This window comes from Stegostoma tigrinum, chromosome 1 (assembly GCF_030684315.1).
Source record: "Stegostoma tigrinum isolate sSteTig4 chromosome 1, sSteTig4.hap1, whole genome shotgun sequence".
NCBI classification, from domain to species: Eukaryota; Metazoa; Chordata; class Chondrichthyes; order Orectolobiformes; family Stegostomatidae; genus Stegostoma; species Stegostoma tigrinum.
The window spans coordinates 11,189,062-11,206,182 of record NC_081354.1 but is presented as its reverse complement, the minus strand read 5'-3'; the positions used below and the strand labels follow the sequence as shown (position 1 = coordinate 11,206,182).

At 40.3% G+C, this 17,121-nt stretch overlaps 1 protein-coding gene across 3 annotated transcripts in view; it reads right to left on the bottom strand.

Moving 5' to 3' along the window:
- The window catches only part of aimp1a (aminoacyl tRNA synthetase complex interacting multifunctional protein 1a), a 68,398-nt gene that overhangs the window by 13,910 nt on the left and 37,367 nt on the right, over positions 1-17,121 (bottom strand). For 2 of the 3 annotated variants that reach the window (XM_048531912.1, XM_048531921.2), the window contains exons 3-4: positions 14,692-14,805; positions 7,604-7,768 (exon numbers count right to left, since the gene is read on the bottom strand). In XM_048531912.1, the coding sequence (XP_048387869.1) occupies positions 7,604-7,768; positions 14,692-14,805 (279 nt within the window). The remainder of the gene's footprint in view (positions 1-7,603; positions 7,769-14,691; positions 14,806-17,121) is intronic. The other variant, XM_048531931.2, reaches the window with a different exon arrangement.

The following is a 17,121-nucleotide window of genomic DNA, read 5'->3' as shown; positions in this document are numbered from 1 at the left end:
TGAACTCATTCTTCACTATCCTCTACCCACCAACCCCAACATTTTGTCTGAAGTACACGCTAATTATTCAGCAGAATATAGTAACAATTTTTTCTACAAATTGACACGCACACAATAGGTCAATTTGCAAATAATTATTCACATTATTAAAGTATTCATCATTCTATCGGAACAGTTGCTAACTTTCCAGTTTGTAAATGTTACAGTGTGGGAATGGGGAACACATCAAACAAAATTTTTAATAATTTGAGCATGTTTTAAATGAAAAATACTACAAATCTTTGCTAAGGATGGTAACACAATCGATCACAAAGCTATGAATGTTGTTTTTATTTTGAAATTTAAACAAATAACCTAATAACTAGTGCTTTCCAAACTTATTCACACAAACCCCATTTTGGAACTGGAAATTTGCCATGATCCCAGTTCTTCGAGAGTGGGTACAGGTAACAGAGGAGACTTCAGAGATCAGGAAAAGGGTGAAGGGGATGGGAGACGGGAGACGAGGGACGAGGCCAAGTCGGGTAGAAACCTGTGACAGCACTGGTGGGCCACTGGATGGCAAATGAAAGGCGTGTCAACATAGGGCTTGTCAGAAGTGGGATGACAAATTTTGTTTATTCCGCACAGTTTTTAAATCTAAAAGCAATTACTTTTCCACAACGTTCTCAAAGACAAATCAGGTAGTTAGGCCAAGCACCCCTTCAGGAAGAAAAAAGCTCCGTGGCATCCAGTCCTGATTCAAGAGCATTTGCACCCAAAAAAACTTTTGGCTGGCAACCTCACATGTGGTTACAACCCTCAGTTTGGGAAGCCAAGCCAAACATTCCACCACGTTAAATTGAATCAAGTATTAAACCACAAGACCTTTACAGTGACCATTTTGAAATTGAATGCTTTTCAAAAAACACACACCACAGCTGACCAGCTGTGAAAAAGCAGATTGAAACCACCCAAAATTTGATTTGAATTCAGGCTTAACAATCATGAGAAGCAAGCACAAATCACTGTGGTTCCTTTGTCTTAATAGAACTTTAAAAATTGACAGATGATTTTACAAGTTTTATACAGTCATCTGCAAAAAGAAAAGTTTATTTTCAAACTAAAGAATAAGAATCGCTGAAAAGATATGACCAGATATTGCTAGTATAGTTCAACTTGCAATAGGAACACATAAGAGTTTCAGGTTCATTGTAAACACAAACATAAAACCAATGAAAAATAACAGTCCCAACATAAAAACAAGTGCTATGGGTGCTAAAAATCTGAAATAAGAAAAAAAAAATTGACGGTAATGTGCAGCAGGGTCGGCATCGTCTGTGGAGGGAAACAGCTGATGATTCAGGTTAAGATTACTGATCAGCATTGTAAAACAACTCAGCGTGCATTATACTTGTACTGTAGATTATGAAAGTCACAATACAGCAAGTTGGGCTTTGCAATGCATTCTGAGGACAGAGTAGGACTCAGGGGAATACATTAAAATTAAAAGTAATTAATCTCCTCTATGAAGTTATAAGAACCATTGCTATCCAACATTGTTCCAAGTTCAGCTGTGATTTATAGGTCTATCTTCCTATTCACAATGTCAGCAACTGGAAGTTGATTAACTTCATACGGCAAGGGAAATTCTTCAGAAAATGTCTGTTTTCTGACAGTTAGCCAGCAGTTCCAGACAGGGTGATTGAGACATGTGTACAGGTGTTTCTCACTCTTCCCACCACCACACCACTGCCCCCAAAAAATCTTCATAATTCTTGGCAATATTACTAATTTCTGTGGAATACATACCCAATTGAATTCAAGGCCAATATTTTGCAAATTTCTTGCCTTTGTAAAGTTTTTGTTTTAATTCACTTGTGGGACATGGGCATCGATGGATTGGACCAGCATTTATTACCTTTCCCTAACTGCCCTTATTTTACATTACATGAGGACTTCCTATCCAACACAAATCTGATACACTCAACACAATCTAGCAAAGTGACAATATTAACAATAACTCACAGATAAGTTCCATCTGCAAGCAAAATCTGAAAATGCTATCAGATTTTAATTGCTGCATGCTTGAGCGAGGTGAACTTAATGTGCACCAAGTTTGGTCCTCTGGAAGTAGTTCGTATCCATGCACTGTTGGACAGAATAATTGAACAGCAGGACGAGAACGAAGAATCCTTACATTATGTTCTCCCAAAAAATATTCAGATACATGAAATTAAAGTGCAGATGTAAATTATAAAATGTATGGGCTTGAGTAGCTTTCCGTGAGAAGAAATAATTTATATTGTGTTCACCATATTAACTAGGATTAAGGACTTGAAACGATATTTCCTGCATTTCCCTTCATCTGTGTATGCAAACACCTTTTGGTACTTTTTTTGGACTCAGGGACATAGTATTACACTGAAATATAAGCCAAGATTATGTTTCACCCTTAAGACTAATGAAACCGCATCCCCTTGGTCAGGGACTCAGAAAAGATTCAACGTCGCTATTTGTCGCAGGGGAGATCTGTGATCTGGTAAACATTTCTCTCTCAACCAATAGAATCAAAAGCTAATGAACTGGTCACATTTCTTTTGTTATCCACGGCATCTTCTGCATAAAATGGTTGCCATATTTGTCTACTTAGAAAAATGAATACAATGAATTGTAATGATTTATTTTCAGGAGCACCAGCTGTACCTTGGGTGGTAGCACTAGTCACTGAGTCACAACATTCAATGCTCAAGTTCCATTTGAGGGCTCAAATACAAAAGTCAAACTGACACAGTACAAGGGGGCCTCCACAGAAGGAGGTGCTGACTTTCAGGTGAGATGTTAAACCAAGGTCCCATCTATCTTCTGCCAACATCCTAGGAATTAGCTCCGATGTCCCCAATATTTATTCCTTAAGCAACATCAAAAAACAGATTATCTGCTTATTATGAATATGCTGGCTGGCAAATTTCATACAGAGCACTTGGAGATGTCTAATGATCGTAGAAAGCAATATATAATTCTAACTTTTTCTTTTTATTGGCTGTGGAGTGCTTGGGAGCAATTCTTCCTGTTTAGAATTATTTTTTCCAATGTTAACTCTCTGGGAATGTATCCATAGTTTTATTTAAGATAACATCTTAAATAAGTCACTATAATTAGTAAAAACAAAATGCCACAAAGGTTGGAAACCTTGAGTAAAAACAGAAGATATTAGAAAACACTTTTTAGATCAGGCAGCACCTATGCAGAGAAAGATTGAGTTAACATTTCAGTTACTATTAACACAAACAATCGCTCCACAAATGGTGGCCAAGTCTTTCCTAGCATTTTCTATTTTTATAGCTAAAGTAACTAAATATACAGGTAATTGACAAAAGGCCGAAGGACCTCTTGACGTGGCATTACAAGCGGTTACACAATTTTAACTCCTATTGCTTCCGAATGCTGCTTCTAATGAGTGAAAACAAATTAATTACCAAATTTATTTGTGCATAGAATTAAAACTTAACCGTACTTACAAGAAACAGTGATTTCAAGGACGCTACTTTAAAAACAATGGACACAGATTACAGACATTTGAAATTTACATTGTGCAGAGTTTTCTATTCATTACTCTACTGTACATAAAAAGATTTTATTTGCATGGTTTTCAAAAATCTAAACCCACTAGCTACTCATTTTGTTAAGCTAATTAAACGCTCAGTATAGAACACTGCTGTCTATAACGGTTAAATAAACTAGTCACTGCATTAGTTTTGCACCAAAATTAGAGGACAATGCAATTTGGTATCCATGTGAACAAACTGGCAACATACAGCTGCATGTACATTCAACAAATGTGTTTCCTATTCAGTCTCTATTTCAAATTGAGAGCTATCTGGAACATCTGTATTTTACTGCAGAAACAAGAAAGAATTCACTCAATATCCTGTTAAAATGTTAGAATTCTGGCTCCACATCAAATAACTGGCTCCATACACAGATCTCCTTCCATTCTATTAATAACAACTTTAGGTTCACTGTTTTAGTGCCAGCTGGATTATTATTTCCAATAAAAGTGAAGGTGGAGGGGCTTGGCATGGGGGGGCGGGGAGCGCTATAGAAACAAATAGCAGGATTTTAAAATGTGCTCCAATGAAAACCTATCCAAATAGAAAACCCTTATGAGTATTTTATGCATTTTCAAGCTGAGACTTAACTTTATATGTTACAAAACTTAAAAATATAAATTTATGTTTTGATAAGAATCCATTATTAACAAAGGAATGAAATTACAATTTTACCTCTTGTAACTCATTATATGTATTTCCATAGAGAGGGATCTCAAAGCTCCCTATAGAAATACTCAATTGGCAGGATTTTTAAAAATTCATTCACAGGATGACAGCCTTGTTGACAAGACTGACATTTGTTGTTCATCCCTAGTTGCCTTTTAAAGAATGTGTTGGTGGGCCACCTTTCTAAACCACTGCAGTCCATAAGATGAAAAATGCACTCACAGTCCTGCGGAGAAGCTGTTACATCATTTTTAGTGAGGCTGAAGGAAAGGCAAACTACTTCTTGGTCAAAATGGCTTTTGGCTTCACCCTCTTATGTCTGATGTCCTTTCTTACTATGTGACAGAGATCAGAGTCTTGCGAGGTACAATTGAAGAAACCTTGTTGGCTTAATGTAGTGCATCCTGTAGGTAGTATAGTTATGGTCAGGATTCAATGTTTTGGGTGGTCAGTGCAGCACTAAGCAAAGTGTTTGTTTTAAATAACGTCAAGGGTCTTATGTAATGCTTGAACTGCACTCATCTCGGCAAATTGACAGTAATCCTTCACATTCCTAACTTACATCTTGTAGATAGTGAAAAAGGTGAGACGGGTGCTAAGGTCATTCACCACAAATTTCCCAGCCCAGCCTCTGTTCTGTTATGAAAACTATTATATTTACAGATGGCCAGTCCAGTGAGGTTTTGGGTCAGTGGTGACTTGCAGGATAGCAGGGAATTTAATTATGATACCATCACTTAACGTTACGAGCAGGTGCTTAGATCCTTTTTATGGAAATATATTTCTTGACATTAACGTCAAGTAACATCTAGATTAAATATCTACACAAGCCTAGACATCATCCAAGTCTTCAGCATGCAAAGATGAACAGAGTTCATAGGACCGAACATTGCATAATTGTAAGGATTCCCACTGTTAAAGAATTGAGAAAGCAGCTGAAATTGTTTCTGTCTTGGATGCTGCCATAAAGAATTTCTGCAGCAGTATTTGCAGCATAACTTGTATTGCTCTTAAGCATTGAGATGATTGACCTCTAAAAATGACAACCAACTTTCTTTGCGCCAAGTAATCCCCAAACAGTGGGAAATTCTCCAGCCTCTTACAATTACCGCTGTCTTCAACTTTACTAGGGGCCTCAAATGCAACCCTCTGTCAAGGTCAGATATGTTCACCACACCTCTGAAATTCACCGTGGGCAAAGGCTATAATGAAGTCTAGAGATGAATGATGCCCAGCAAATATTATTTGCAAGATTACCTGGACAATTCCCCACATTTTCTGCCAACTGCCCCAGGCCACAAAAAGCATGGAAAATCCAACTGAGTCTATTACCAACTCTTCCATCTACTCTCAATCACCAGTGATGTTGTACCTCTACGAGAACAGGTTCACTCAGTGAGGCAGCTGGTTCAAGAGTTCAAGTTTCCAACACAACAACTAAGTGTGTTCTTAACCATTTCCTGATATCATGTGCAATAAATTGAATTGATTGAAGCTAGGCTCCTGTGATAATGAGGATCTCAGGAAGGAAATGAAAAGTTGGAAATACTTGCACTTTACACTCTCAAGCTTGGACTGAGGATAAGAAGGTTTCTGAAGCCCATTAGTTATTTAATTATCCACCATTATTCACAACTGTGTGGCAGGACAGCAGAGTTTTGATCTGATTCAGTGGTCACGTGGTTGTTAAGGTCTAACTCTGAAGTTTAGCATGCATATAGCATGCGTGTACAGTTTCACTGGGGCGACATCCAATTTCTGGACATAACTGGTACTGCTCTTAAGCAGGATGCGGTCATAGAGGAGGTCTGCTTCGAAATCCTGTTCGTCCTTTCCAATATTCCCATTCTGATATCTTGTCATTGCATTTTCCAAACCAGTATACAACTCAGTATGAATTGAAGGGTGCATTCACAGTGCATGTCAGTACATCACATAACTTAGAACCCACACAACTTCACTGGCTCAAAGTACAGATTTTTTTTTTCTTTATTCATTCATGGGATGAGGGTGTTGCTGGCTAGGCTGTATATATTGCTCATCCCTAATTGTCCAGAAGGCAGTTAAGAGTCAACATATAGGTCAGACCAGGTAAGGATGGCAGTTTCCTTCCCTAAATGACATTAATTAACCACATTGGGTTCTTCCCGACAAATCGACAATGGATTCACGGCCATCATTAGATTCTTAATTCCAGATATTTACAAAATTCAAATTCCACCATCTGCCATGGCGGAATTCGAACCCAGATCCCCACGACATTATCCAGGTCTCTCGATTACCAGTCCAACGACAATACCACTAGGCTATCATCTCCCCTTCGGTTTGCATTACACTTCCTAACACTAAGGCCAAGAAAGTTTAAATTCCCATATCAATTGTTGCAAATACTCTTTTGTTCAAGTCAAGTCAAAGCAGTACATATGAATCTCAGAATCCTGACAGTATGGCAGGCCATTTGCCCCGGTGATTTCACAACAGCCCTCCAAACAGCATTCTACCCAGACCCACGCAGCTAAACTATCCCTGTAACCCAGCAGTTCCCGTGGCCAAACCAGATAACCTCCACATCTCTGGCCTGTAAGAGGAAACCGGAGTACCCGGAGGGAACCCACACTGACACGGGGAGAACATGCAAACTCCACAGAGACAGTCACTCGAGGGTGGAACAGAACCCAGGTCCCTGGAACTGTGAGGCAGCATTGCTAACCACTGAGCCACTGTGCTGCTCCATGCCACCTGATTATATTCAGTTTCACCTTGCTACCGTCATCCACAGTCATTGTTCTGCATAATTACTTGCCTCTTAGTAGCAACAAACCTAATGTCTTTTTAACTTCTACCAGAAACTCTGCACTCGGGTTGTCAGTTTTTCAGATGTTTACTCTCGTCAATAATTTAGTTTGGTACGTGGTCCTCAGCTGATAGGCTAAACCCCATATCACATCTACAAGCGCCAGGATTTCAAAATTTTCCTCCTTACATTCCACTATGTTGGTGATCTCCTCCACCATGATGCTTCTGCATACAATCTGCGCACATGCTGCATGCTTCTTTCATTTACTATTGGTAGTCTGTCGCCCGTCCATACGCACATTAGGATCTTTTGGAGTCCTCCCTAAACTGCTCAATGTCAAGAACGCCTCCTAGAGTGTTCACTTTGGCCACATCTTTGTGACCACTCCTTTTCCTCAAAACTTCTTCTTTGGGGTGTCTAACAATGTAATAAAGTGCGATAAGTATTGGAGATTGTTCTTTAATTTTTCTATAATCTTGTGAATATTTAACTAAGTTTTTCAATCTACACTTTAATACCATATTGTAGCACAGACTGTTCAGAATACCTTTCTTGTCTGGCTTCTTATCCGGTTTATCTTTCTTTTTCTTGTTTTCATTCACTTCTGGTGTTTGTTCAGCTGCAGTTGGAGTAGCCAGTGCAGTTGTTGGAGACTTAGATGCTGCAGAACAGGACTGAACTGTAGCTGCTGTTGGAAGTGGAACTCGTTTAACTGGAATTTAAAGATTTTCATGTTAGAGAGGTTACAGAAATCAACATGAATGGCACAGACATAGCGTCTTTCGTTTATAGATTTCAGGAGTTGACAAATTAGTTCGGATAATTGAAGAATCTTGAAACAGTTACTTCAAATACCATAATGTGCTTCTACTGTAATGCCATTTGTCAGAAAACATGAATTTAAACATACTAACAGGAAGCACAGAGCTATACCTCGCACATAAGGTAATTGTAAGACAGTGAGCTTCAAGAATTTTACTTTCAGACTTCAGCCTTTTGGAGAGATGATGGAACAGAAAGCTACATGTACAAAATTGCTAATGAAATAAGGGCTGTAGTAGAAAGTATAAGGTATCAAGAAGACACTGAAAACTTAGGTGAATGGGCATATCTGTAGCAAATAAAGTACGTTACAAGTGGAAAAGGGCTGGAGGTCGATACAGACTTAAGCATCCTGATGTATAGACCAAAATACCATGGCCGACAAAAACAAAAATCAAAAAATTAAAGGAATATTGATATTCCAATCTTCTGGATATAAAGACAAGGGAATTGAAGCCATGCTTTAGCTTTACAAAGCCTTGGTTCAGTTGCTCAGAGTATGTTGAGCTTTTGTGTGCAGTACACTCTATGCAGTGTACACAGATTGCACCACAAGTCTCTCAGAACGATACTTGGACTCCAAAGATACATCATACGGAGAAATTACAAAAGCTAGGCTTGAATTCCTTGTAAATTAGAACATTAAATAGCAACTTGATCATGGTTTTTAAAAGATATTTAGGGAAACAAATAGATTAAAGAGAAAAATTACTTCCATTTGTTGAGGGCTCTTGAGTAGGAGGAATAATCAAAGAACTGAAGCTGGACATTTAATAAAATACTCCTACTCACAAAGGGTGGACAATGCTTGGAACGCTCCTTTGTAAATGGCAATTGATTTTAAGTAAATAGCTAATTTAAAATCTGAGATAAAATCTTAAATACTTCGAATCAATCTGTTCATACTTGTTATGACACACTCTGAAGCAGGAGGGACTTGAATGTTCGTGTTTTGATCTAGAGATAGGGATACCTACCACTACACCACAAAAACCCTGTACTCTGACATCAATGGACTTTGGTTAACCAAAGATTTTAAACAATATGGGGCAACAGCGCGTATTTGGAAACAGTTCACAAAATGACAGTGGAACAGGCTCAAGATCTTTGCTAATTACATTCCTAGTTGTGCCAGGTGTCCTGGGCGCTATTTGTCCCTCAATCACAATTGACAAATCAGATTATCTGGCCATTACCAAACTGGCATTTGTTAGAAGTGGCTATGTACAAATCGGCTCAGAGATAATGGGAACTGCAGACGTTGGAGAATCCAAGATAATAAAAAGTATGAGGCTGGATGAACACAGCAGGTCAAGCAGCATCTCAGGAGCACAAAAGCTGACGTTTCGGGCCTAGACCCTTCATCAGAGAGGGGGATGGGGAGAGGGTTCTGAAATAAATAGAGAGAGGGGGGGGCGACAGACTGAAGATGGATAGAGGAGAAGATAGGTGGGGAGGAGAGTATAGGTGGGGAGGGGATAGGTCAGTCCAGGGAGGACGGACAGGTCAAGGAGGCCGGATGAGGTTAGTAGGTGGGAAATGGAGGTGCGGTTTGAGGTGGGAGGAGGGATAGGAGAGAGGGAGTATCTGACTATATTTCAAAGAAAGTACAGAATTGGCTATAAGCGCTTTGGTATGTCATGAAATCATGAAGGGAATTATATAACAGATTCCTCTTTCTTTATCACAGATTTTTGTTAAAAGAGAAGTGGGAATGGTGTCAATGAGACATTGCAGGAAGAGGATTCAAAATGTTAATGAAGCAAGTGACCAATAGCTGCTGGTGGGCTGGAATACAATTGATGCTTTTCAACATGGTCAAAATTAGTACCTTTATTTCAGCAGTTTTGAGTAGAAATACAGTGGGAGTGCATTGTTTTAGTCTAATCAAACCTAATGGTACGCACGTATTTTATGAAAGACATCAACGCAACAAGCATGATTAAATCAAGATGGTATTCCCGATCTAAAGGAATGAGTGAGTTATAAAATATTCCTTGCCAGCTGAAATAAATCAGTTTCTTCGCAAATGGATAAAAGCCCTGGAGAATGGAAATATTATTTCTACAATTATCTCCAATGACCATTGTTAGCTGTTAGCTTTTAGCGTCAAATAAGCCAAGACTGGATAACTCTATGATATATTGCAAGACATCCTGAAGAGACAAGAGAGTCAAAGTAATGTGAAACAGATGCAGTGCACAAACTATGGTGGAATGTAAGCAAAAGGACTGGGAGATGAACTTAATTCAGAAGGGATCAGAAAACTAATTAATGGGTTACTCGAAGTGATCCAAGACATCAGTTCACACAGCAGAAGTGCTGGCCTGATCCACTGAACAACTGGCCAGAGAACTTTACTTAATGACAACCTACAAAAGCGTTTTTAAAAATAAAATCAAAGACAATGTTGTTTTCAACCTCAACCACCATTGCACAAGCAGGAGTGTCAGTGGTGGCTCGGAATCAAGTTAATAGGTTCAAACCCCACTCCAGAGGTTTGAAGATAAAGTCTTCGGTGTACTGCAGATTTACAAGCGAAATCATTAAACTGAGCCCTCATCTGTATAATCAGATGAATGTTAAAAATTCACTTGCAACGTTCAGAGTTCTCTCAGCATTCTGATCAGCAGTCTCTCTGACTGAACATTAAGACACTGATTTGGGCCGTGCTACGCATGATTTGGTTGTTGCATTTCCCTGTGTAAAATTAGTGACTCCACTGTAAGAAGATACTTCACTGGTCATTAAATGCTTTGGGTTACCTTAAAAACACAAAAGGCATTATTAAATATCTGAATTTCTCTGTTTTGGTTTCAGTAAGATCAGAAATTGATTGCAAGTGCTTAACTTCTCTTCTTAACATTTTAGATAATTTATAGTCCACAATCTGCAATCAAACCAATGATTATATTATACAAGGATGCTTGCGTGAAAAGTATAGTTAAGAGCTTAATTAAACGGTTGATGCTTTTCTGAACACAAAATGTTGATTAAAGAAAAATAAAACTACCTGTTATAATTTTAATGAGAGAGAGAGAGCGATAGCGAGTGAGAGAGAGAAAATGAGCGAGAGACACCAGGAAAATCTTGGCTAAATTTGATAAGAATAAAATTACATCTCCCATAATTAACTGGTGGAAACATTTAATTTGTTGGCAAATGATTAACGAAAGGAACCTCTCCCACTTAAACATATAAATTATTTGGTTCTAAAGGTCCAACACTAAATTTGTCACTAATCAAGGTATGAAGCTCAAGATGGATGACAGGTAAAATAATTTAAAGTTTCAGAGAAATTAAGTTATTTAAACAACAGGCTAAGGATAGCAAACACCAGCGTTAAGAACAACTTGAGAGAAACATAAAAAGGGGCTGAAACTCGCTAAGCAGAAATTTATGGATTTTAGAAAACAGCAAAAAAAAGACAAAGAATGAGAACATTTTTCAAGTGCAAGAGTTGTGAAAAGGTTTTTAAAAAGTTGCTAATTACAAGATCTTAAATTTGCTAAAAATTGAATTAGTTCCACGCTTATAACATACAATAAACATGCTATGACAAAATTGGCAGAAGCTGGTTAAATTTTAGGGATATGTAACTTTCATGAGTCAGCATGGCTTTAACCAAGGATACTCATGTCTGACAAACTCTGTATTGTTTCATTTTTGAATAAAGTACCTTAGCATACATACAGAACAGACATGATATAAAACTGTATTTTAGTTCAACTTCAGACAAGGTGTTTTATGCAATAAACATTGGGAAATCCTTCAAGCAAATGACGAATGGATCAAATCTGAATTGGGCAACATCAAAAGAAAGAAAAGCTGTGCTAAAATGGTGTCAAGAATTTCTTCAGGTATGCTGCTTAACTGCTCTAATTAATGTGAAATCTCGCAATTGGGATATGAAATAAGCAGGGGAATTGCGGGAGTGATGGGTAAACGTGAACTAAATATAGAGGAACCAGAGAAGTCATTGTAGATAAACCACCAGAGTCAACAGAACATAGGAACAGAATATACGAGCAGCAGGAGACAACTGGACCTTTTGAGCCTGTTCTACGAGTCAAAACGATCTCCGTTCATCTCACTCCGTATCTATTCTGGGTTTCTCATATTCTCATACTTCTTCGGGTTAAAGGAATTAATCTATCGCCTTGAAAACATTTAACGTTTTGGCTTCAACCACTTCCTGTGGCAGAGAATTCCGCAGGCTCACGCTCTCTGGGTGAGGAAATTTCTCATCTGCCCTAAAAGGCCTATCCCTCATCCTTAGACTGTGATCCCTAGTTCCAGACTCCATTCATTGATGGCGGCTACCCTGTCTAACTGTTTTAGAATTTTAAAAGGTTGCTATAAAATTCCTCACATTCTTCTGAATTCAAATGAATATTGTCTCAACTGATCCAGTCTTTCCCCGTCATCTTAGGAATCAGTCTGATAAATCTTTGCACTTCCCCAGTAGCCAGAGCATGCTTCCTCAGATAAGGAGATTAAAACACTCAAGGTGTGGCTTTACTAATGCTCCGTGCAGTTGAAACAAGACATCCTTGCTCCTGTACTCTACTCCTCTCATAATGAAGGCAACCTACTCTGGAATTCAGAAATGCTGGTTACATGGGAACATCTGTAAAAAGGATAGGAAAATAGTATTCCCAGCCTTTTGCTTTTATTAACAACCATTGTTCATTCGGCTCGTCACATTTTGCAAGGCTGTAACTTCTCTCATCATAACCACCTCACCTCCAGGGAAAAGCAAAAAGCAAAAGGCCAAAGCAGGAAAAAGACTTTGGGAAATTTCTCTCCAAAAGGGAAGAAGGGCAGCTCCAGGTGACCATGTGATTGTACCAACAAACCATAAACAGGACACATTATTCAAACAATTTCAGTTAACAAAAGTAGACTATCATTCAAATGTATGATAATAAAATGTGAGGCTGGATGAACACAGCAGGCCAAGCAGCATCTCAGGAGCACAAAAGCTGACGTTTTGGGCCTAGACCCTTCATCAGAGAGGGGGATGGGGGGAGGGAACTGGAATAAATAGGGAGAGAGGGGGAGGCGGACCGAAGATGGAGAGTAAAGAAGATAGGTGGAGAGGGTGTAGGTGGGGAGGTAGGGAGGGGATAGGTCAGTCCAGGGAAGACGGACAGGTCAAGGAGGTGGGATGAGGTTAGTAGGTAGCTGGGGGTGCGGCTTGGGGTGGGAGGAAGGGATGGGTGAGAGGAAGAACCGGTTAGGGAGGCAGAGACAGGTTGGACTGGTTTTGGGATGCAGTGGGTGGGGGGGGAAGAGCTGGGCTGGTTGTGTGGTGCAGTGGGGGGAGGGGATGAACTGGGCTGGTTGAGGGATGCAGTGGGGGAAGGGGAGATTTTGAAACTGGTGAAGTCCACATTGATACCATATGGCTGCAGGGTTCCCAGGCGGAATATGAGTTGCTGTTCCTGCAACCTTCGGGTGGCATCATTGTGGCAGTGCAGGAGGCCCATGATGGACATGTCATCTAGAGAATGGGAGGGGGAGTGGAAATGGTTTGCGACTGGGAGGTGCAGTTGTTTGTTGCGAACTGAGCGGAGGTGTTCTGCAAAGCGGTCCCCAAGCCTCCGCTTGGTTTCCCCAATGTAGAGAAAGCCGCACCGGGTACAGTGGATGCAGTATACCACATTGGCAGATGTGCAGGTGAACCTCTGCTTAATGTGGAATGTCATCTTGGGGCCTGGGATGGGGGGGGAGGGAGGAGGTGTGGGGACAAGTGTAGCATTTCCTGCGGTTGCAGGGGAAGGTGCCGGATGTGGTGGGGTTGGAGGGCAGTGTGGAGCGAACAAGGGAGTCACGGAGAGAGTGGTCTCTCCGGAAAGCAGACAGGGGTGGGGATGGAAAAATGTCTTGGGTGGTGGGGTCGGATTGTAAATGGCGGAAGTGTCGGAGGATAATGCGTTGTACCCGGAGGTTGGTAGGGTGGTGTGTGAGAACGAGGGGGATCCTCTTGGGGCGGTTGTGGCGGGGGCGGGGTGTGAGGGATGTGTCGCGGGAAATGCGGGAGACGCGGTCAAGGGCGTTCTCAATCACCGTGGGGGGGAAGTTGCGGTCCTTAAAGAACTTGGTCATCTGGGATGTGCGGGAGTGGAATGTCTTATCGTGGGAGCAGATGCGGCGGAGGCGGAGGAATTGGGAATAGGGGATGGAATTTTTGCAGGAGGGTGGGTGGGAGGAGGTGTATTCTAGGTAGCTGTGGGAGTCGGTGGGCTTGTAATGGACATCAGTTACAAGCTGGTTGCCTGAGATGGAGACTGAGAGGTCCAGGAAGGTGAGGGATGTGCTGGAGATGGCCCAGGTGAACTGAAGGTTGGGGTGGAAGGTGTTGGTGAAGTGGATGAACTGTTCGAGCTCCTCTGGGGAGCAAGAGGCGGCGCCGATACAGTCATCAATGTACCGGAGGAAGAGTACCCCCAGCTACCTACTAACCTCATCCCACCTCCTTGACCTGTCCGTCTTCCCTGGACTGACCTATCCCCTCCCTACCTCCCCACCTACACCCTCTCCACCTATCTTCTTTACTCTCCATCTTTGGTCCGCCTCCCCCTCTCTCCCTATTTATTCCAGTTCCCTCCCCCCATCCCCCTCTCTGATGAAGGGTCTAGGCCCGAAACGTCAGCTTTTGTGCTCCTGAGATGCTGCTTGGCCTGCTGTGTTCATCCAGCCTCACATTTTATTATCTTGGAATCTCCAGCATCTGCAGTTCCCATTATCTCTCATTCAAATGTATGCATAGCTTATAGTTATAACTTGTTCAGTGGTACAAAGGCCTACCTCCATTACGGATTTCTGCTTCAATGAGATTTTGTTTTAAATCCTCAATTTCTTTCTTCAGTTTTGCATTTTCAACCCGAAGTCTCTTTTCTTCCCTTTGGGAAGCCTGCAGGACTGAATTAACCGAGACACAATATTTTAATGCGATAAGTTTGGCATGTGCAAACCATTAACTCTACTGTATCCTTTCAGAAAAGCTGATGAAGGGTCTAGGCCCAAAACGTCAGCTTTTGTGCTCCTGAGATGCTGCTTGGCCTGCTGTGTTCATCCAGCCTCACATTTTATTATCTTGGAATCTCCAGCATCTGCAGTCCCCATTATCTCTGAAGAGAATGCAAACTACTTTTGCTTAGGTAACAGTCGCGGTAACACAGAAAATGGCACTGGATAGGAATCCAGGTGCCAAACTGGAAGGCAATGTCTAAAATAGTTCATCATAGAAACATAGGAACAGTATAAAGGGATTTGTCTATCCCTTATAAGTATTTTGTAAGTATCAATCAGACAACCTCTCATCCTTCGAAACTTGAGAATTCAGGCCCAGTTTGCCTATTCTCAATATGTAATACAGTCCCACCATCCTGGGAACAAGTGTGGTGGATCTTTGTTGCATTCTCTCAAATGGTAATAATACCTTAACTGAGGGGAAGAAACAAAACTGCAGAGTACTCCAGATGCAATCTAATCAAGCTCCAATGTAACTATTGCAAGACTTCATTACTCCTGTACTCAAATCTTCTTGTGATAGAAGGTTGACATTTCATTCACCTTTCTAACAGCTTGCTCAGCTACATGTTACCCTTCATCAGCTTACTGAAAGTAACACTGAAGCCTATTTGCACATCTACAATTTCCAATATCTTGGCATTCAAGAAATACTTTGCACATCTGTTTTTCCTACCAAAGTGGACAGCTTCACATTTTTCCACATTATGTGCTACCTGTTATGCTCTTGTCCAATCACTAACCCTGCCAAAATCCTCAAGAAAATGCTTTACTTCTTGCTGGCAACAAGTTCCTACTTAGCTTTGTATTCATCTGCAAATTTGGAAATATTACATTTGGTTCCTATATCCAAATCATTGATATTTATTGCGAATAAGTACAGCAGTACCCCATTAGTTACAGTCTGCCACACACTATTCCATTTCCCAATTTTCTCTGTTATCCAAAGACAGTACATTACATCCTCTACCATGTACTTAAAATTTTGCTAACCTAACCTCCTGTAAGGGAGCATTTCAAAAGCCATGTGAAAATCCAAATATACTACATCCATTAACTCCCCTTTACTCAATTTTACCAACAAGTTTATCAAACACTATTTATCATTCTTAATGCCTTGCCATGCCCAATCAGATCATTTTTGTCCAAGTATCCATTAATCAGAACCTTTATGATAGATTCTAGCATTTCCCTACAACTGATGCAAGGCTTTTCTATACCTGCAGTCACCTGTATTTTTTTCTTGCTCCTTTCATGAACAGTGACAATACATGCATCTTTCTAATTTGCTGGAAGCCTTTCAAAAATCAATGGAATTTTGGATGATGATTACCAATGCATTATTTATAATTCACCGCTCGGAATGTTAAAGGTGACTATCAGGTCCTGGGGACTTTACAACTTATTTCAATCCGAATAGATTCGACAGTACAACATTCTTATAATTACTGTTAACTCCTCAGTCACTCCAATTCTAGAAAACATCTTGTACTGATCACAGGGAAATAGACACCAAGTACTCAATCAGTTTCTCTGCCATTTCTCTAATCCCCACTATAAACTGTCCTGATTCATCTTCACCAAATCTTTCCTTTTTACATAACAGTAGAAGGTTTTGCAGTCTTTTTTTATGTTTTTGCTCAACTGCATTCATTCTATTCCTAAATTTTCCTATTAGCTTCTTGATTCCCATTTGCTATATTATGGAAACTTCCCAATCCTCAGATTTATTATTAGTGGCCATTATACAAGTCTCTCCCTTTATACGATGAAAGTATATAACTTCCTTTGTCAGTGATAGCTTGCTGACCTTTTGGTGTCCTGAAGGAATGTGCAACTGGCTTTCCTTAAAGACTGCGGATTGCCTAGGTAGGCCTATGCCTTTTAATGTATTTTCGCAATCCAGTTTAGCAAATTTATGCCTCATCCTTTCATAATTTCTTATTCAAAACAAACACCCTCACTACAGATTGAGCTGCCTCAGTTTCACACAATATAAAATTCTATCATTGTGGTCACTCACCCCTAAGGGTGCTTACGCAACATTGATTAACTTTTTGTTAAATTACACCACACTGAATCCAAAGCCCATCCCCTAGTTGGCTCTTCAACATGCTGCTCTAGGGGTGAGACGGTGGCTCAGTGGTACCACTGCAGCCTCACAGCGCCATGGACCCGGGTTCAATTCCAGCCTCAGGTGACTAT